Source organism: Lepidochelys olivacea, assembly GCF_965140295.1.
Source record: "Lepidochelys olivacea isolate rLepOli2 genome assembly, chromosome: 10".
NCBI lineage: Eukaryota > Metazoa > Chordata > Testudines > Cheloniidae > Lepidochelys > Lepidochelys olivacea.
In genome coordinates, this window is record NC_140420.1 from 4,275,948 (window position 1) to 4,298,330 (window position 22,383).

The following is a 22,383-nucleotide window of genomic DNA, read 5'->3' on the forward strand; positions in this document are numbered from 1 at the left end:
CTACAAGAAAAGTGGGGGAAAGTCATTTTAACTACTTGCTCATCACGAGGTCAGAAGTCATTAGACCTTTCAACTGCCTCATTAACAAATTTTGCAAACAAGAAATATACTTTTGAAGTAGCAGCCGTGTTAGTCTGTATTCGCAAAAAGAAAAGGAGGACTTGTGGCACCTTAGAGACTAACCAATTTATTAGAGCATAAGCTTTCGTGAGCTACAGCTCACTTCCTCAGATGCATATCGTGGAAACTGCAGCAGGCTTTCCAGCAGGACAGTGGGGTGGGAATAGGTATTGTTTCATATTCTCTGTGTATATATAAAGCCTGCTGCAGTTTCCACGATATGCATCTGAGGAAGTGAGCTGTAGCTCACGAAAGCTTATGCTCTAATAAATTGGTTAGTCTCTAAGGTGCCACAAGTCCTCCTTTTCTTTTTGCGTATACTTTTGAACTGGCTCTTGTTAAAAAAAAAAATTAACCAAATAAAATTGATCCAGATTAGCAATGGATGATCTTAAATACAGAGCAAAGCTCCCATCATGGCAGTAGGATTGCCAACATTTAACTCATCCAGATGTGTCTACTATCCTTGAAGTTTGTCCTCAGAAAGAAAATGCCACAAACCTCCCACCATTGATCAGCTGGATAACCGGGGACTGTGAGCTGGGACAGAGTATTACTGGGATAGACTATCTACTGGATTTTGTATGGTTTACATTCATTTGATTCTAATAAGCCCATCATTTTGCAAATGATAACTAAAATTCAGGCATTTTCCCCCTTACATTTTATATGAACTCACTTTTTTAATTCTCTCACATTAATTGAAGATATGGGTCCTGGTTTACTCCTCATTTACTGCTCACGCTACCCACCTGAATGGCTTTTCAGTCTTGCCTTATAACATCTGAATGGGTTCTATATTTTTAGTGGCTGCAATGTAACAATATATTCACACCTGAGTTTATTTGCTTCTGTTAATGGCAGATGGTGGCACTTGCCAGTATCAAAATAAAGCCAGGCTTTCCATTTGATTAGATTTCAAGTTGAGTCACTGTGTTTTAACACACCCACACGACTTGTGTCGGAAACTTTAAATGATAGAGTAAATAACTGTTCAGTGTCACTGGTAGCAACCCATTGTAAATTTGCAAACTGTTTAGTATGACAAACTTTACATTGACGCTGCACTGTGACATCCTGTATTTCCCATCAATAAGTGGTCTTTCCAATTAGCAGACAATCAGTTGCAGAATTGTGTTCCAAACCAAGCTGAGAACAGTCGTTTTTAATTCCCTAAACAGATACAATGTTGAAGCAGGTAAGAGATTTGGTTATTCAACATTTTTTTTAAAAAAAGCAAAAGCAGTTGATGCCTGAATCCTAAGCTAAAGTTTGCAACATCTGTTCATTTTTTTTGTACAGTAAATATATACAAATTAGAAACAACACCGAGATGATTCTTTTTTCTTTTTAAATTTGGCACTGTCCATAAACTCTAGTTTCTATGCAGCACAAGGAAGCTCTGTAGTGGCTTCTTGCAGTGGGAAGGTATGAGGCGAGAATGAACGGGAGCTGTCTGAGAAACCCCGGGTTCATCAAAATGAGAACAATTCTGTGTTAGCTCTGGAAGAACGAGATAACCATCAACTCATCAGCTGCTGTGTTTTCTAACAGGAGCGTTATTGTCTACTTTCCCAGGCACTCAGCAAAATTCAGTGCTAATGTTTGGCATTCAAACAAGTCAAAGAGAATTGTGGTGTTGTTTTTGTGGTTGCCTCGTGTATTTTGTGTAGTAGCAACCTTCCTTCTGTTTCAAACTTAGAGGGTTTCAGAGTAACTTAGAGGGAACACTGCTTGTATAAAAAAAACCCTTAGGTGTAAGACAAGAACCAACACTACTGTACAGAATTCGCTGCACAACTAGGTAATAGTACGTTACCCAGCACTGACTGGCCACATTAAGGAAATGGTACTAAATACACTTGCAATCAACCAGTTAATTGTACGGCACCATGGGGAGACTTTGTCTATTCTGACATGACTGTGTTGAGCCCTCCGTCCTTTAGTAAGTTGGCACCTGGTAACCTTTTGGACTGGTGTCTATGGTCTCAGTAAAGGGTGGGCTCTGATAGGTTTCCGTGCTTTCGGTGCCACCGCCGGTAGGGTATCCTGGGTATCCTGTATTGGGGTCAGTGGCAAACTGATCCGTGGCAAAGAGAGACATGTCAGTCCCCAGGTGGTACCTCTGCATGGCCATCAGCGTCAGGGCAACCTTTAATGAGGATCGGAGAGTTAGTGAAGACATCAGCAGTTCATGACACGGTGTTCCTAGACAGATGTTTCCACCCTTCTCTGCCTGTTCATCACCTTACACGGAGGCCTGCGTGCCTTCTCCCATCCAGCCCCCTATGTGTGGTACCGTCAGCCCCATCCTTCCATGCCTACGTCCAAAGGCCACGTCCTTCCTGCTGCCGCCAGGGACTCTATGACTTGTTCCCCTTCCCGAGCCTCTGTGTGTGTCAGGCCTTCGACTGTGATTGCTACAGGCCAGGGGCCACCACCCCTAGGTGAGTGTGTGCAGAGCCCCTACTGCCGAGCAGGGCTACAGCCTACATTGCTGGAGCCTGCCCCTTGCGTGGTAACCAACAGTTCAACTGCAATAACTAACATGAGGCTAAAGGACGTGTTTCCACACACCGCCAGGTAAAAGCCAGAGTCTGTTTGGGGCTGACAGGTCTCGCTGCCTGGGGTCAATGGAACCAGCTCTCCAGAGCCAGGAAGTGTTGGGTGATGTTCCCACCCCTGGCTGGCCAGTCAGGTATGGGGGCAGTACAAGGCCCTCCGAGACTGAGAAAAGCCACACAGTGCCCCACAGCACCAGGCAGGGGCTCCGGCTCAGCACTGACGGTGAGAGATGAGTCCCAGCGATTCAGGCACCAGGACCACCGCCCGGAGCACACCTGGGTTTCCGGTGGTCTCTGGTCAGCAAACCTTTATATTATTGCGCGTGCGCGCACGCATGTCCCCAGGGCTTAAACTCCAGTCAGGTGAGAAAAGGGCCAGAGGGAACCGTGCCCTCTACCCAGGAACCGCCTGGCTTTAGAGACTCGTTTTATTGTCCTCTCAACTCAGAGGGCCGCTTGCTCTTGGACTGGCGTTGCTGTAACCACCGGCAAAATTCAGGTCATTGTATTGAGTCAAATCTGGGTAGCCTCATAAATCCAGCAAGTAGGTCAATTCTGCAGAGACTCCTTGACCCCTTTTTTGAGGTTACAGATATTCAGGTCATAGACCGTGGGAGATGTGAACAGCGGCGCTGCTGGAATGACACACCTGCTTTTAGATCAGGCTGGTTCATTAACAATTCAATTAGTTTACACATGACAGGCCTGCGGAAAACTGCCTGCGGAAGCTGCGAGTCGCTGCATCTGTCTCTGCCATGTCTCACTTTGATATACTACCAGTGCCCATGTAATATCTGTTTATTTTCTGTGCATTGATTATGTAAAGCACAAGGGTTTATTAGCAACAGCAGCAGGCTCAGTGTCAGAACAGCTCTGCACTGACTGGGGGGAAAAAAGCCAGTGGCAAAGAAGTCCAACCACTTCAAAATTGTGACTCAACCCCTAGGTAATTGCACAAAACTCAGCAACATTATCAGCCAGTTTCATGAACAGGCTGTCAAAATCCTGGTCGCAGATCTGTGCTGTTGTCATAGTCTTCACTCTGATCCCCCCCACTGACATCAGGATGGTACCCGCCCAGGGCGAGAATACGGAACTGGCAGGAAGGACCCCAGCCATGTGCACCTGGGAGCAAAATTTTCCCAGTGCTTCTGTGAAAGGCTTCATTCATCTTGGGAAAGGAGTTTACAGGGAACCACATAGCTGGCTTTGGTATGAACTCACCGGATTGCTCTTGAGGCACAGGGCCAGTGCAGCGACACACTGGGCCTGTGCACACAGAACCAGAGACCCAGAAGCACTCAGCACCCAGCAGCTCCCGCTGAGAACTATGGAGAATCCCCAGCCCTGAGCGCAACGGGTGCTCCTAGGACCTATGCTTTACTGCAAAACTGTCCAAAAGGCTTGGGGTATGGACTGGAGAGCGGATTGTTTGTGTCCCAAACTGAACAGCTGGAGGAAGCCTGGCTGGTTGGTGGATTGGTAATGGGGATTGTGGTGGGGCAGAGCCCCACCCCCTGAGAAAAAGGGCTGAACCAGGCCAGAGAGGCTGCGCGGACCAGCAGCCAATCAGTGAAGGCCTGGGGAGAGCCAATCAGGGTAGGGAAAGGGGCAGCCAATCAGGACCAGACTAGGTCCTATATAAAGGCTGCCCAGGTAGGGAGAAGGCAGTCACTCCCTGATCTCCAAGGGAGAAGGACTGGCTCCTGATGAAAGGAGTAGGACCTTAGCCAGAACAGTGCTGGGCAGGTCTGGGGGAGCAGATAGAGGCTCCGGCCAATTACCTGCCAGGCTGCGGCCCTGCTGCAAAGGGTCAGGAAGGTGCACAGGGCCACAGGGGAAGTGGCCCAGGGAAACTGAGTACACAAGAGGGAGAGAAGAAGGGTAGAGGGAGGCTGCCACTAGAAGGTCTCTGGGTTGGGGCCCAGAGTAGTGGGCGGGCCTGGGTCCCCCTGCTTTCCACTGCACCTGGCCATTGAGGAGGGAGGCCGAGACAGACTGCAACTGGCCCCTGAGAGAAGAAGCTAGACTACTTGCGGTTGACCACCGAGGCAGGTGCAGACAGAAGGACTGCTGTTAACAACGCCCCCGGAAGGGGGTAAGACTGACGCAGTGGGCATTGCTGGAGGGTCGTGTCCTGAAGCAGACAAGGACTGTCCTGAAGAGGACACTGCTGAGCAGGGAGCAACGCGGGTCCCAGGGCAGTAGAGCAAATGATGGGCCCGACACCATGTGTTGAAGACACTCCGCAGCCGTTGAGAGCTAATTCCTAGAGTGACTGGCGGGAGGTGCCAGCGGTGGTGAGTCAAACCCTGTCACAGAGATATACAGCCCTTCCCCTTTGAGTCACTGATGCTATTCTAGCCCCAGTTAGGGAGCGCCCCAAAGCTATTATTGTTGGGAGGCCCTAGCAGAAATGAGTGGGTTGCCATGAATGGGTCTGTACATTGTGGGGGGTATTTGGGCAAGAGACTGCACCATTTTTAGCAAAGCAGCTGCCCAAAAGTCTGCCTGTCTTTGGGCATAAATGGAACTAACCTAATCCATGCAAAAGCCCATCTGGGTCAGCCCCCATCCATCAGACACATCAAAAGCAACAGCCAGGCTGAGTGGTGGTGATCTGGGCAAGGAGGGAAGTTGCCTGGTGGCCAATAAGATGGAGAGCGCATCTCTCCCAATGCATCTTTGTGGACTGCTACATTAAATGCAGAGTGTAGCAATAAAGAGATCAGAGCCCGTGAATTAAGTGGGGCTACAGGGAAGCTGAGATGAAAAAAGATTTATTGGGATAATTATAGAGCCAGGGAGCAGCTAAACTGGTGAGTGAACTGGGGCCAGGCCCAATGCTGGAGAAGCCCAGACTATCCTTTGCGTGAGATGATCCAGTTCCTATAGTGCAGGATGATGGCATTACTGCAGATCTTACAGGGTAACATGCTCACGACGCCGCATAAGGCTTATGTGGGCAATGACAGGAAGCATGGGGGAGCAGACTCTCTCCTGCACACAACCCCAAGCTCTTTAGTAAGCACACAGAGTATTGTCTGACAGATCACTTCAGCTGGATGGCCATGCCCGGTCTGGTTGTGTTACCAGCTGGAGGTGTGAACTCCAAGAGGGCATCTGAAGGCCTGGGTCTGAGATTAGCTTTCTGTATGTGGTGCCTATCTAACTCAGGCAGTTATCAGCTTTGCTGTCATATCTCGCACATCTTCTGGGTAAAATTCTGCTGCAAGTCTACGTGGCTCCCAGGTACCAGAGGAGCGTCGCATGGATAGACAACTCCCACCCGTCCCCCACAAAGGAGACAAGCAAAGCAGCTCGTTCTTGCTATTTGGGCTGTGATCTCGTCAGATCTTGCAAGCTAAGCCATGTTAGGCCTGGGCAGTACTTGGGTTAGGGTCGCACATTGCTGTGGGTGCTGCTGACTGGCTTGCAGAGGAAGGTGTAAAACTGAGGTGCATTTGGGTGGTGACTGAAAAACCACCTGGCGCTCTTTGCAAGAGTCCAGGCATCCTGGACCAATTCTATCTTGGGTGATTCATTCTACTCGTCCTTCCTACGTTTGCCAGGCTGTCTCAATTTGCTGCTCTGAGGATATCCGTTCTTTCCAGGGGACTGTTATTCTCTGAGGCACAATGCAGAGCAGGGCTTGCTGTATCTGGGCTCGCACTGGTTTTTCATACTGTGTGTTTCGTTCCTTTCACTTCACTTATTGCCTTCCTTTCTGGTTAAAGGAAGCACGCTTTGCTTTACTTTCATTTCTCTCGCCCCTGGTGTTAGCAGGGAAGAGCTGACAAATCAAACCAGGGGCCTGGAGGTAGCCTGAGTCACTAATTGGCAGAAAATGAAGACTATCTCCTTCTGGAGGGGAGGGCGCACATGCTAGTTTAGGGAAGGATTTCCCGAAGTACTCAGCACTGGTCTTGCTCTGCTCCCCCGTAAGTCAATGATCAGTGACAAAGCCTCCCACTGCTGCAATGAGACCAGAGTTAGGTCAACATGGAGAGCTCAAAGACAACTTTCCTGCCAGAGGAGGCTTCTGGGAGGCAGCACCTCTCTGGCACTCAGCAGGACAGGCTAGTAGCAGGGAAATATTTCTGAGGGTTTGAGGATTTATTCCTTGAAATCAAATCACTCACCGAGCTCTAACTATAGATACTGAAATAATGGATTTTACTGGCTTGCTTGCTAGTTCCAGTGGCAGGTGCGGGTGCTCAGCACTCCACAGGACTGGGGCCTTGGGAGGCTGGGGGAAGTCTGGAATTCCCCAGACCAAAGGGAGTTATCCAGCCAAGTACCCACAAGTTTCAGCCTTACTCCTCAGCGGTTTGACTATAGCTGAACTGCAATTACTACTTTACTGCAAACCATCTTTGTCTGGCAGAACCCCGGTTCCCCAAATCACATTTCCTAATTCCTCTTTCTGCTGCTCAGTTGTGCTCAGATCAGATTTCATTTCCCTGTTTCTTTTACCTCCTGACCTTTGCTGTCTCTCACTCTTAGGCCCTTTCTGCTGCAAACTCTTTGTTCATTCACCCCCCGGTAGGATCATGGAGCTGTACGTACCCCGGTTACATTCACTGGAGTCTAACAGCTGAGGCCCAGCACCACGCTTGGAAAGCTGGTGTGTGAGTGGCACAGTCAGCTCTTAGACCTTGGGGGATGATGGCTACCAGAGCTCCCACCTCACAGAACAGAGAGGGCAGGACAGGCACAGACTTAGCACTTGTCTATACTAGGAAAACTGAGACACCTACTTCTCCATCTGCTCAGCTCCTATGGCAGGAGATACTGCGGACACGGTGCCGGTGTCTTCCCCCACCTGCTCGGAACCTGGTAAAAACCCTGCCAGTCTCCACTATAACTTCAACTACGCCCCCCCCGCCCCGGAGAACTAGAAGCCTGGCCTTTCCCACAGTCATTGCAGCCTCTTGATTCATCAGGGCGCTGAAATTCCCAGTAATGAAGAAAAAGATCAATGTGATAACTGTGACAGTGATGACAGGGTGAGTGCAGTCCTGGTGAGATATCTGGGGTATCCCACTGCATCGTGGTGAGGTTTCTAGTGATCCTACCACTTTCTCCTCCTGCGCTGTGGCAGGACTGATTTTGGGGTCCCCAAACCATAACTCATACATGGGCATCTAATCGGTCCCTGAGAGTGATTCCAACTGCTCTCTGGACAATGTGTTTTGTTGGCCCCAAATTGTTCTTTTAGCTATAAAAACATTTCTAAAGATTTTTCCCTACTGAAGCTCTGCTATGAAAGAGAATCGGAGCCAGGATTTCCCTCTGTGCTCATGAACTCCCTGCACGGTGACACGTCCCTGAATGAAATAAGAGACACTCTCTTAACTCCGTAAATCATTAAGATCTCAGCACTCGGTGGCTGAGGGCACAGATCCATGTCCACTGAGGCTTATGGGAGTCCTGCCCTTCATTCCACTGGGTGCAGGACCCATCACTGAATTCACATCACCAAGGATGAGGAATAGCACGGCCCTGGTAACCATGTGCCTCGGATTAATCTAAGGCAGCGGGCATTGTGCTGCAGTCCCTTGTCCCACCTAGCTATTTCCTGTAGGCCATGATATCCTCCCACCCACACATCTGTGATCGGCTGAGCATCTGGAACCTAAACTCACCCAGGAGAAGATGGAGAAGAATGAGAAGGCGATGGCTGCCCGGGCAGCATCTGCTGCTTGAGACGCCCCTTTGCTGTCTGGTGTATGCTGCCATTGGTTGGCCAGGAAGCAGAAAGCTACGAACCACAGGAAGGACCACAAACCTGAAAGAGAAGGAAGGCTGTTAGTGGGGGCCACAGCCACCTGGTATTTCTGCTGCACACCAGAGAGAATCACAGACTTTCCGAAAACCAGGCCCCCTTTTTCAGGGGTCCCCGGGAAGCCAGCACATAGGACTGGCTCCATGGAGGCCAATCCCCTGCTACTGCAGACAACCCCCTCCTATCATCCCTTGCATAAACTTACTGAGCTTCACCTGAAAACTAGTTAGATTTCCAGTTGGACCCCCAAGGACAGTGGCACCAAGAAACACCAGTTCCTTCTGACAATCTTGGCCAATGCTGGTAGGTGTATCTGTAGCAACTTTCATTCCAAAGGCCCTCAAAGAATTTTAAACCGATTTTTAGAGCCAGAGCTCAGAAATCCCTACCCAGGCAAGCAGTCCTGTTGCACTCAGTGGGTCTAGTCACACCATTAAGGACTGCAGCCTTGGGCTGTTAAGCTCATGTTCCTACCATACTCCGAGATGGCTTCACCCACCTACCTAATGCAGCCACTGCTGGGTAGAAAGTGGCAGCTGTTTTAACAGCTATCTGTACCCAATGGAAATGGCAGCAGGAAAAGGCAGACTGTAATTCCTTAAGGTGGAATGTGGCCAGGTCAGTGAGGTCAGTGCCCTTACCCTTGATCAGGGCCATGGTTCTGTGTGTTGCATAAGGAACAAGCAAAAGCAGGAAAATGAACTGTTCTTCTTGTGAACCGATTCCACAATCTGCCCATGCAAGAGGCCTCAGGCTCTCTCCACTGCTCTCACATAAACGGGCTATCGTTTCCTAGCCTGACAGACAGGGAAGACAAAGCTGGTGAAGATTTCCTACTGGAATCCAAGGCTGGCTGAGACTGCAGATCCCTCCCGTCCAGTCACTTGACAGCATCCGTCGCTGGTAGTAAGGCCTTGGCGGGGAAAGCAAACACCACTGTCCCTCCCTTCAGCAGAGGGAATCTGTGTTCAGGCATTTGTGCTTTCAGGTGAAACCCTGACTGTCCATGGCAGTTACCACCCCTTCCCCTGGGCACCCTATCCCAACACCAACTGACAACTTCCAAGTGTTGGGAGTATGATGGGAACGCAAACACTGGGAATTGGGCTGCAGTGCTGTCAGGCCGGAGTCTGAGAAATCTTGACCCTTAAAAAGGAAGGTAGCAAGTCACCATAAGGATACGGACGATAAACCTGTGGGGTAAGGTAGCTGCCAAGTCTCTATGTGACTGCGGGGAGAGAAACGAAGCTTGTTTTGTTCCTGTTTTACTTTGCTAGAGGCTCTTCAGTACAACACAAAACAGTGTTTTTCTTGGCACCGAGATTTGTGTCCACACATCCAAGTCTTTCAGTTCCTGCAATTGTGTTAATTATACATTGAAGAAACAGCACAACAATTTCTCCGACTGCAGAGCATGGAAAACACCCCCTAACCAAACAAAGCCAACTCTTTGGACGTCAACTTCCCCCGGGTTCTGTATGATTTGTTGGTCTCCAGAGTGAGGAAGGTCTGTGGACCGTATTTAGCAAAGAAAAGACATTACCAGGTAAACACAGACACATTTTTCCTATTCTTCATCATGCTAAGGGCCACACATCTGTTCCAATGGGGGTTTCACAGCAGTGCCTCCACGGGGAGAAGCAGGATCATCCTTGAAATATGGACAATGAAAACAAGGTCTATTGTATCTCCTCCCTCATCCCCTGGACATTGAGGCTTGGAGAAGACTTCTGCCAGAACAACGGCATTGGCCAAGATAGGATGACCAACATGTATATCTTGCTGAATCTATGTATTGATGGCCATGGGGCTACCCAGCCATTCTCAATGCATGAGACAGGCCTTCTCCGCCAGGCTGTCAGTACTCCTGAGGATTGAACTTTTGATTCTTCGAAAGCTAATCCGATTGGAGATTGTAGCTACTGGATCGACTCCGTAAGTGGAGAGGAGAGACAGTGACACCCACCCAGGGGTTCCGTCTGGAGAGCGCAGCAAGGAGCTGAATGAGGTTTCAAGGTCCTGTGCTCTGACCTGGTGGGGGGGGGGGGGCAGGGAATAAGGGTTGACACTCTTACCCCATCACCTGGAGGCCTGCCCGGAGGTACTGGAGTCAGTTTCACTGGTTTGACATGGCTGTTGGTTGAACAACAGAGACTGCGCACCAATCAGCAGGATCCATTTATCACTCTCAGGGACCCCAACAATAATCACTTCCCCACCCCCCAAATATCCACTGGGAACCCTGGATAGCTGCTGTGGGGAGGAGGTGGTGGCAAGGCCTGGGAGGCCACTGCAGAAGCTGGGAACAGTAACACGGACATTAGGGCATTGCTGGGGCCTGCCTTCCCATTCTCTTTGGAGTGGCAGGAAATCCCCATCCCACTTTCCCGTCTCCCCAGGGAGGGCGAGAAGGGAGACCAAGCAAGAGCATGTCCATGGCAGCTGTGGACGTGTGAAGTGTTTCCCAGTGCTCTGCTGGGAAGAGGCTATGCTCTGGCATTCCTTGTTCGTTTTCAGTATATATTCATGATTTGCTCCCCCAGCAGGCCCTCCTCCCCTCCGGAGGACAAATTCCCTTTTTGTGTGTGTGCGCACACCCCGAGGAATTGGCACAGGTCCATGACCTGCTCCATCCCACGCTGATCCGCCACGCCGCGCACTGTGAGACGAGCGGGGAAGAAGTGCTGATTTTATTTTACTCATTTATGTCCCTCTTGGAGTTTGCCCCCACGATCTGGCTCCGAGGTGGGCCGGGGGAACGGAGCTCGGAGATGGCTAGCCACTGGAAATATTTCCAGAGCAATCTCCCTGCCATCAGAGACCAGGCATGTCGTCTCTCCTCCCCGACATTGGCCCCTTCTGGCTTTCTCAAGGAAGGAGCAACGGACTGACTCCCCCGCAGCTCTAGCTCTCTCTCCTGCATGGGAGCCACATGGGTCCGATAGGTCAGTTTCCCCTGGAGGGCCAGCCTGGGATATCAGCTGGGGATGTCTGGGTTAGAGGAGAGAGCTGGGCCCAAAGGCCCCTGACTGCAGGCTCCATCTGTGCTGTGTCCATTTCCCCCTTCCAGAGGGAGCTGAGCTCTGCAGCAAGGAGCATGCTGGCTGGGGCAGGCTCTAGGGGCCCGGGCATGAAGATCTTCCATCTGGCATCACCATCCCTTTGGAGTTGAGGGATGTGGGCTCTTGTCCCTAGAATGAGTTTTGTTTCCCCAGTCCTGCCTGGCCTAGCTCACTAGCCCCAGCCATTGCAAGCACCTCCAAAGCAGAGCTGACGGGACAATCTTCCCCAAGGGCAAACGCAGTCCTGGAACACAGCTAGGAATTAGACAGACACTTGACTGAGCCACAGGATTAGTCAGAAATCAAGTTTGAAATTTCCCCCCAAAAAGCTCTGCTGCTGGAGCTGCTGGGAGGGGATCGGGACTGAAACTTGGGGGGGTGGGCACACAGACAGGGGCCAGGCATTCCCCTGTTGCTAGTGTCTGACAGGGCTGGTTCTGCCCCCCCCCCCCCCCGCCGGCCTGTAAGCAGGCCAAAGTAGCCACTGTGGACCACAGCATGATGAAGAAAAGGAAGGTGCTAAGATGAACTGTAAAAGTCCGTGGATAATTATAGTTTTGGGAATTGCAGACATCAGAGTGCAAACACCAGGGAAGAGGTGTTACCGCCATAATTACAGCTTGGTTTTAAACAAGCTCACTTCTAAGGGAGCAGCTGTAAGAGCAGATGGAAGAGAAAGCAGCAAATGCTGAACTATACAGCTTCAGTGTCTCTTCTGCTTGTGCCACACTACAGTATTCCATCAACCTGGCAGAGGGAGTCGGGTGTCAAAATTCTCTGTCCCTTTCCAATAACAACCTTTCTGCCTAAAAACCGGGGACGCTCGGTAAGTCTGCACTGCCCGCAGCACCGAGCCTCCCAGCTTGGGCCCCCAGGCTTGCACTACAGGTCTCAAAATGGCTGTGTAGGCATTGCAGCTTGGGCTCTGAGACCCCCCATGAGGAGCGAGGGCCCTGAGCCCAGGCTACTGCCTGACCCCAAACAGCTACATGGCAACTTTAGAGCCCTGCAGCTTGAGCCCCAGGAGACCAATTCAGCTGACCGGGGCTAGCTGCGGCTGTGCGCGACTCTTTTATTGCAGTGTATCGTACCCTCTGAGAACTAGCCTGTATTCACGCTCATTCCACAGAGCCAGGACTTTCCAGGGTACAATGGGTGGTGAATACCAAAACAGCCCCAAGCTGGGACAAGCATTCCAGGTCTACCATAGACTGAATGTCCAGTCTTCATCCCAGTGTGAGAAACCTCCTGGGTTAACTCTTTCCTGGCTACTAACCCTTCCTTCCAACCACCATAGACGGTAAACTGTCATTCCTTTTGAGTCGCAGGGGCAATTATATTGTGTCTGTCTACAACCATATATGTATGCGCGCACACACACACGGCTAGAGTCTCATCTGGTGTACATCGGTGTAGCTCCATTGACAAAATGGAGCTGAGGACGTGCCTCCTAACTAGAGCTGGCCAGAGGACGACAACTCTGTTTTGTTCCGCACTGGAATGGAAACCAAACCTTTGGAAGGTTGTCCGTAAGTGCAACGGTGTCAAAAGGCCCGTTTTCAGATCACAAAGATCGGGTGCGCGCGCGCGCGCTCTCTCTCTCTCTCACCTCCCAGAAGGTTCATCCTGGCCCTGAGAAACTTTCACTGAAATTGATACATCTTCATGAAACTTTTTGATGTTGACAAAATGGCATACTTGGACGCAAAAACATTCCATCCAAGTATCTACACATCTACTCCTTGTCTTTGTATTCTTGTTACTTCCCAGATGCATTTTCATTGTTTGGAATCTAACCTTTGCATTGTTCTTTGGTTATACAAAGAAAGAATAGGGCAAAGCAGCAGCAGCAACCATCCAAAGGGAAACAAGAAACCCATCCTCATAAGGCAGGAAAAAATGAAAGTCCAGGTACCAGAGGGGGCAGGCTGTAAAGTCTCCAGGGGACTACGTGACACACAGACAATTTCTTTCCACATCCTGGATGAACTTTATGAATGATGTTAATCCTTACTGAATTAGTTTTAACATCTGTGGGGTTCATTGGATTAAAAAATCCAATTGTGCACGTGTTATTGTGACACAGTATGCACCTTTGCAAGTGAGGAGGGGCCACGCTAATGTACTTCCTCTGCTAGTAACCTGCTGAAGCCACCCCCACCCCTGGAGAGGTGCGCAGATTAGTTCAAACTGGATTCTCCAGGGCCCAACAGACAAAGGAAGGAGAGAGAGCCTCAGGGCCTCCTGCCTCAGGGCCTCCTTCCTGGACAGGACCCCTGCTCCACACAGCGCTCCAATCCTTTGGGTGGGGTGGGATGGGATGGGATGGATTGAGCCTGCCAGAATCCATGCTAGGGGGCAGAGCTAACTCTGATAAGCCTATTAGCAGGCACGTAGGTTCTTCTATTGTTTTCAGTATGGTTTCTCTATAAAGCTTAAGAATAAAGCAGGCGTGCACAGGAAGGGCCGTGTGATACCTTATCACTGTAGCAATTACACCTGTTTACCCTTTCTCTGAAAAGAAAGCCAGCAGGTGTCTCTGGGCTACCTGGCTGTGCTGGGAAATGCACAGTGAAGGCAGGGATCTGTGAAGCCTGGGAATACCCTGGTCAGAAGGGTGAGAGAGATGCAGGTCTCCACCCAGAAAAGCAACAGTTGGGAAGTGGGTGTCCTGGCTGGGCCACCGAGGGGAAATACAGGTGCAGCTGCCCTGGACTGTGACAGATTAATCTGGAGATTTTTAAAAAAATGTAACTGAATATTAGAGCTGCCACGGTGTGTCGCTCAGCTCAGCTCACTGGCCGCCACTGGCAGGTTTGATGCCCAAGGCTTGTTAGAGCACAAGTGGCTATGACAGTCTTTATCTGTGGGACGACAGAGGCTGCAAACTCCAGTGCAATGAAGCACTTTTTTCAGTCTCTGCTGTGCGAGACCTGTTTGTACAGATGCTGGTTATGAAAGCAACTGCCTGCCGTGTACCTGGGAGTGTCTGGGGGCGGGAGTGGGGTGTCTGGGTGCAGTACTACATGTTTTAAAAAAAATGTTTTGGCCAGCAATCATTTTAGAAGAGCGGAACCAGAGAATATACAAACATGGTAAATAGCTGGAGCCAAATTTTTCAAGAATCACCAATAATCACGCCCACCCTAGCACGGGGGCAGCTGGGCAATCAAACCCATTGACAATGCTGTTTTGCATGTGTCAAAGTTGTCAGCTGCACAGGGTTTCTGTCTTTCCTTGCAAAGGCCATGTCCAGGTGTTTGCACATGGGCACACCAGTGGAAGTGGAGTTCAAGCCTCTTTAAGAACACAGCCCCATTGTGGCTTTTGTAGTTTGGTTCTAGTCCTATATAACAGATAATTAAGGCAAAGTTTTTGTCACAGATATTTTTAGTGAAAGTCACGGACAGGTCACAGGAAATAAATAAAAATTCACAGCAGCCTGTGACCTGTCCCTGACTATCACTAAAAATATCCCTGACAAAAAGGGTAGGTAGGTTCAGCACCCACTACTGCTGGGGCTCCCGGGTCCCCCACGGACGCGGTGCATGGGGCTGGGCTGCTGCAGGGTCATCTCCCCAGGCAGCTGGTAGCTGCAGAGTTCCCCAGCCACTCGCCATGGCTGCAGCTGGGCAACTGTGGGGAGTCCTTGCTGCAGCTGGGCAGCTGTGGAGTCTCCCCCACAGGTTAGGGGCTGGAAGCTGCAAGGGCGGGGCAGGCTGGGAGCTCTAGCCCCAGGGCAGAAAATGTCATGGAGGTCAGTGGAAGTCACAGATTCCATGACATAAATGTAGCCTTACTGATAATGAATAGGAGACCCCATTGTTTACGGTGCCTAGGGACCAAGATGATGATGGGCACAATAGAAAAACGCCTAAGATAGGTACAAATGAATACACTTTCCTGCATCATCTTATACTTCTAGTTCTAGGGCCCTCACAGGGTTTGCAGATCTGCCATGTAAGATCATGGAAGAGTCTCCCAAGAAAGGAGGTTAAATCCCCATCACGTAGGATAGAACGTCACAAACTTTTTTTCATGAGGTGACCCCACTTTAATCATCTCATGGACAACTCCCCTCCCCTTGGTGATCTCATGAATCACTTGCCCCCACACTGGTGACCTCATGGATCACCTCACTTCCCACCGGTCACCTGTTGGGTCACCTTGTCTCTTATTGGTCGCTTCATGGTTCACAGAGTCTCCCAATGGTGATCTTGCGGACCCCTCCCCCCCCCCCCCCCCAGTGATCACCTCACCTCCCTTCCCACTGGTGGCCTCATGGATCACTTCACCTACCATTTTTGACTGAAAAACATGCCTGTAGTGATGACAACAGCTCCTTACAAGGAAAAATCATACCAGATAAATGTATTCCTGGGTTTCCTTTAATGTGATTTAGCAGCTGAAAACCAAGAGACTGACAGTTCTGCACAGACCACCAGCAAATTCTCTGAGCACCACCAGTGATCCATGAACAAGCTTTTGGAAACCTCTGATTTAGGTCATTTAGAAATACCTTGGACAAAGCACTACAGGGGACGTTCCTGCCCTGGCCCTCAAGAGGATGGTGTAGACTGTGTAACAGGTCTGAGCTATCTCTGATTTCTAGGATCTCACTAAGCTCCACGCGCCACTGATCTCACAACTACTCTTGCTTAATAGGCTTGACACAGTAGCTCTAGTTTGGGGAAGTTCAGCTGAAGTTTTGCCTAGGACGGGACTGAAGACCCAAGCTCTCACCATGGAATTCTTTAATCTACACTGGACCCTGTGCTCGCACTTTCGTCAGCTAAACCCAGAGCAGCTTCTCCGCTGGCTTTAGGGGAGTGACTCCAGATTCACACCCATGTAAGTGAGATCCAACCTTAGCCCGATGACTGCTGTTCCACATTCTGCCTCTGGACTCCCACTTCTTGTCAACGTTCTGGGCGCTCAGATGGCCTGATGCTCACCAGCCACGGTGATTATTACTGTTTGCACACAATAAAAGCAGCCACCAACCAGGGCAAAGCACGCTGGTGCTGCTGGATGGTTTCAAATCTCTCACTGTTACTTGACGCTGTGTCCCTCGCAAACCCTATGTCCGCATGACCTGCATTTAAGGGGCTTGTTTAGGAGGCACAAAGTGGCTTATTTTTCACTGTAAGAGTTCATGGGGGGTGGGGGTGAGATCTCTCCCTAGGAAAAGTTAAGCTCTTTGCAATCCATACCCAGAAAACACAAAAGGGCCAAATGGGGTAATTTAACCCACTGACATCTACGGAGCTACATCCCCAAGCCTTCAGCTGCTTCCTAGCACAATGTCTTTTCACATGATCCCTGTGCATTGGATTGCAACAAACGAACACCAGTGTAAAGACTTAGAACCAACCCTGCGGCTTTCCCCCAGAAGTAGGCTTGGAAGGATACGATTTTTATCGGTAATTACGTGGGTGAACATCAGTTTCACTGTAAACACACAAACCACCAAAACAACATTTCCATCAATAATAATCAAAATGTACAGACAGGCCAAGTCACAAAAATGCTGCTTGAGAACTGATTAAAGCCGGCGTTCAGAGTATTTACTTTTGTATCATCTGACGTGTCATGTGTGTTTTAACAGGGACAAAGCTTTAGCTTTTTGAACCTCAACATCTATCGTCATTAAATAATTGTCGTCCCCCCCCCCCCGTAATTTTCTCAAACTGAACATTTCAATCGATTACAAAGGGAAAGAAATGCATAAAAATAAACATCAGTATTACTTGTTGAAATGATAAGACATTAAAAATCAAATTCTGCCAGGCCTATCTGAGTGACTCCCTTGGAAATCAATGGGAATTGTGCATGCAGGGCTGCGGGATCGGACCCAGCAGCGGTAGAAACTCAGCGATTACACAGGTTACTAAAGAAGTCACTGGAGTTACACCTAAGGAGACCGTGTAAGTGAGGGAAGAATGAGGCCTTGAATCAGGACAGCATTTTACACACACCTTGCACAGAGTAAATGACCATACAAGATGGTGAAGGGTTAGCCCTTGACACTGAGATTTTCAAAGTAGCCTAAGGTATTTATCTGGATGCTCAATTCCCACTCAAATGAATGGACCCTAGGCATCTAAATCTCTTAGGAGGCATTGTAACTCTCAGCCTCTCTAAACATGGTACACTAGCTTTCTGATGTAATAGAAATAGAGTCTTTATGGTATATTTCCAGCTACCATGAGTACAGAATATTTCCTCCCACACCTCTCTGGAGTGTTCTACCTGGCACTTTTCATTCTTAACAACAGACACTGATGGTGATGTGACGATGCACTGACAGGTGCTTTCATTTGGGATCAGACAGTTGCAAGCTCCCTGGTGCTGGAAAAATCACCCTCAGACTTTTAAAAACGTGAGGGTTGGAAATCCAGAACCTCAGGCCAAATGCAGCTTCCAGATGGGCTGAGCTTAGGATGCTTCCGCTGGCTCAATGGATCCAGCTACCACCTACAGCTCATGGGCCTGGTCCTGCTCCCATTTAGGTCATTGGGACTTTTGCCTTTGATTATGGGAGAAAGGTCTGGCACCGTAAGTTTTTTCCAGCAAAGGACCCAGCTTCAATAAACACCACAGCCCCTGCTCCTGGAGTCAGGTGATTATATCAGAATCTCAGTTTGTATTTTAAAAAAAGTAAGTCTCTATCCCTCAAGGTTGTGGGGGGGAAAGCTTGAAAGCATGACCCGGGGTAACTGACCCAGAGACATCTGCCTGAGTCTGCAGAGAGCCTGAAACAATAGCTCTGAAAGGAGTGAACTTCCCAATGTGTCTCGAAAGAGAATTAACTCCTAGATCCATTGCTCCAATTCCACCTAGCAGAGGGCTGTGAATGGCAGGGGCAGAATGCAGTGAGCGTGGCCCATCCACCCAAGCAGACAGACCTTGACTGCTGAGCTAATTACAGGGACCCTCTTGCTGTCACCTTTATTGCTTCAGAGGGTAGGGGGTCCTGTTGTCACAGCCGGAGGGAGAAAATGGGACCCCATACTGCTGCCCTTGCCACTTCAATTGAGGGGCAGAGCAAAGGGGGGCCTCTATATCTTGGTGTGCCCAGTGCCTCGGATTGCCTTAATCCAGCCCTGGGCAACCTCCACTGCCCACGCAGCCCACCTGATGGCATACCTGAAAACCCCAGGTCCAGCAGGACAACCCGTTTCCGGTCCTTCACGCTGCTGATCTGCTGGAAGTAGAGGTCGATGACAAAGAAGAAGATGCAGGCGAAGAAGGCAATGATGCCGATGGCGATGCTGTAGTTGCAGGCATCCTCGTTCTTTCTGAACACGCACCTGAGTTCTGCATCCTTGCCCTCGTTGACGTAGCCCTCATTGACGATGGAGCCGAACACCACGATGGAGAAGACCTGGGAAGGGGAAAGCACAGCTGGCAGCTGTTTACACTGAACTCTGTTTTCTCACAGCAAGATAATTGGACTCAGTCTTCCATTTGATTCCATGGCAACGTGACACTCATTAGAGGGATCCCTACACTTCGCTGGTTGGTGGTTTAAAACCAATGGGCTTCCTCCATAATAGCGATTTCGTCTTTGCTTTGCAGTAAGTTGGTTTGCAAAGCATTTTAGGGGACGCTCTTCTCGATCCACACCAGGCAGAGGGAGAACAGATCACCCAGGTCCAAGCCCGGCCTTTTTGCCTGCATCACTCTCAGCTGTCAGACTGCGCTCAATAAACTGCCCTGAGTCACTAGGGACTGGAGAGAAATGAAGTTACAGAGAATAATTGAATTGCCAAACACATTGCTCCCGAAAAAGCCTAAAGGCGCATGGAGAAGATGAGAGAGGAGCAGACAGGGAAAGCCCAAGGGAAGTTCAGCGGGTGCCAGGAAGGAGAGTCATGGTCATGCCCTAAGTGAAGGACCGGTCAATGTGATGCTAAGCACTGCTGGGAATGGAGACCGCATGGGGATAAATCTGTATCTGGAGACCTGGCTTGCAACCAGCTGAAGGACAAAAGTGAGACCGGTTTGCTGGCCTCCCTCTGGTCCCTAATGGTTTGCAAAGCTGCCGGGGGATTGGCAGGTGCTGCTTGGGAAGGGCCCTGGAACAGGATATTAGGGGTGTGGCAGATCAGGACTGAAGTGGGACAGCAGAGCTTCTGGGTGGAGGGGAGAGCTTGCATGGTGCCTCCTGCTCTGCTCGGATCTACCAGGATCAAACTCCTTTGCAATGACCTTCACTGAGGAATTACTTTAAAAAAGCCATTTCTCCTGCTGTCCAACAGGGAGTGGTCAAGTAACTGCCCTTCCCCTTCCCAGCAGACACACTAGGGTCACTGCAGGGCTCTCAAGGACACAGCTGATTTCTTGTATGGGGATAGTGCACATAAGGGGGAATAGAACCAGCAAAGAGGCCTATGCACCACTTAAGTCTCACACTCAGTGCACAGGCCTCGTGCGGCCCTTCTGCATGGGATGAATTTAATTCAACGGGCTCAAGGGTTGGGTCTCTGCAAGATGGGGTAGAACGCGGCTGGATAGGGTCCGGGGATGGAGCCAGAGTTGGCTACTCTACCAGGCATGACTCACTTTGAACCTGCCGGCTTCCTGCATTCTTCCCCACTGACATCAGTACTGCTCATTGTTGCATTCGCTTCTGCATTTTCTGGCTCCACACCTTCCACCCAGAACAGCGGGAGGCAGGTACTGCCAGATAATCAGTGGCTCCTCCAGGAGTCACGCTCCCATCCCAGAAGACAACTGGGGCCGGGGAGAGTAGTGCAGAAACCCCTGTCCCTGTGCAGATGCCCGGAATCCCTGCAGATTCCAGGCCACATTCCTTGTCCTGGCAGGCAGGAAAGCATCGTGGCCTAAGTGTGTGTGGACACCCCTGGTGACTGCTACCTGCTGCATGTTAGGGTTACACAGCACGAAACCAAAGTGACAAGGGGTATCCATGAGGCCAACTCCATTACAAGGCACTTCAAAGCCTCGCCTGTCTTTGCCTAGACAGCGCTGCACTGTGGTTTCGATTTCAGTGCTGCCAGTGGGGAGCAAAGCAAGGCCTGCCAGTGCCCTTCGTTCAAGCTGTTAATGTCTAATCTTGTCTCGTCACTGCCAATGCGCAGGATCCTTGTCTGTTTCAGTGCCCCGCTGGCTCATAAGGATGCAGCAGGAGGCAGAGACAGAGCTTAACTTGAGAGCAAAGGCAACTCCAGGGCTCCTGGTATGTTGTGGCTCAAATTCCCTAGCTTCTAAGAAAGCAACTAGTGATGCTGAAGCTGTTGGCCTGGAGGCCTCGTGGCCTTTCTGGTAGCAATGACACATTATAAAGTAGTTGAGACAGAGAGAATGACCACAACCATGGTCATGATAATATCGTGTCCCCTTGACCGATTCACCTGCACTCTGGCCCCTAACCCAGCTCCCCCATGACTGATCTGACACTCCAAACCTCGGAGCAGGTTTCAAATAGCTGTCCTTCTCCAACAAATCAACCCGCCTACCACAAATCCTATTCTGTTCTGTCCAGGATCTTACACCGTGCTCAGCGCTGGTGGACTAAGTGACAGGACTAACATCTGTTACGTGATTGGTTGGTTGGTTTGCTGTTGTATGACATTGTTCTACGGCAACATTCGGTTCTGTCCCACTGACCCACAACCCCTTGGACACATACACTTGGTAGTCTGTGCAGCAGGCTAGAAGAAATTAATAAGGGTCCAGTCCTGCAGCGAATATTCTCAGGAGTCAATGGGGCTACTAAGGTGAGGAAGGATAGCTTATCTCCATTTATTGGGGAAATACTCACATTGTTACCCACCCATATGTTCTAGGCGCATGTGATGCCATTTGAAAACCCAGCAACAGAAGACAACCCCCCCAACCCCTCCCCCTCTGACCATTTTCCACCCCAATAATTATAATCCCAATTTTCAAGTTTCTGGGCAAACAAGACGAGCCTCGCGATTTGAGTCAAGGTTACAGGATCGGGTCCTAAAGTCAGGCCGAAGCCAGCAGTCCTTTCTCAGGATTGTGCCAGTGGAGATCAGGTCTAACTCCGCTGCAGACAATGCAGTTCCAGCAGAGCAAAACGGGGGGAAAATGTGAACAAAATCAGGCCTTTACTTATGAGCCAACTGCCTAGAGAACCCCAGTGTCTGTGTTTTAAATACAGTGCGGTAAAGTCACATATACAATACTCAAAGGGGCAGCTAACTCTTGGTAAGTGTCATTTCACCTGAGCAATGGCCAGTGGACCTTTCCTTAGTCAGCTCTAGACACCATTCCCACCCACCTCACAAGAGGACCCTTTCCTGGATGTGCTTTAAACTGGGACAGGGCTTGTTCTTTCAGAAGCTCGTCACAAATGCGAGCGTCTCGTTAGCGGGCAGGTCTCAGAAGGTCTCCATAATCTCCCCCAAACTGGAGGTGACAGCAGAGAGGTGGGTCTGGAGCCATCCCAGCAGCCTGTGCAGGGGAGTGACGTGATAACGTTAGTGGATTTCTTCCTAAAGAAGGTGCAAGTTGAAATAAACAATGGCTAGTGCCAGCAAAAATCGTCTCCTGAGACAGAGCACTATTCACACATACAGCAGTGCCCTGAACTTTCATGGGCGCTTTGCCCCTGACGTCCATGAACAAAGGCTCAAGCCCTGGACATGCAGGCTAGTAGAGTATGTGAAGAATGCACTGGACCATCCCATTCCCCTTGCTCCAAATGGATCAGAACCCCAGCTTCCCCGCTGTGGAAACGGGGCTGGGAGCTTGGTTTTGATTTTTAATTTAATTAATTAATCTCAGAGCTCAATCAATGGTGGCAGGTTCATTTAACCACCCATGCTTTAAATTCAGGACACACACAGCAGCC

At 49.9% G+C, this 22,383-nt stretch overlaps 1 protein-coding gene across 1 annotated transcript in view; it reads right to left on the reverse strand.

The window, feature by feature from the left end:
• Positions 1-391: 391 nt before the first annotated feature.
• The window catches only part of SYNGR3 (synaptogyrin 3), a 40,227-nt gene continuing 18,235 nt past the window's right edge, over positions 392-22,383 (reverse strand). Inside the window, exons 2-4 of the mRNA XM_084641369.1 lie at positions 18,684-18,921; positions 8,333-8,475; positions 392-2,272 (exon numbers count right to left, since the gene is read on the reverse strand). Of these exons, the coding sequence (XP_084497495.1) occupies positions 2,063-2,272; positions 8,333-8,475; positions 18,684-18,921 (591 nt within the window). The 3' untranslated portion in view covers positions 392-2,062. The remainder of the gene's footprint in view (positions 2,273-8,332; positions 8,476-18,683; positions 18,922-22,383) is intronic.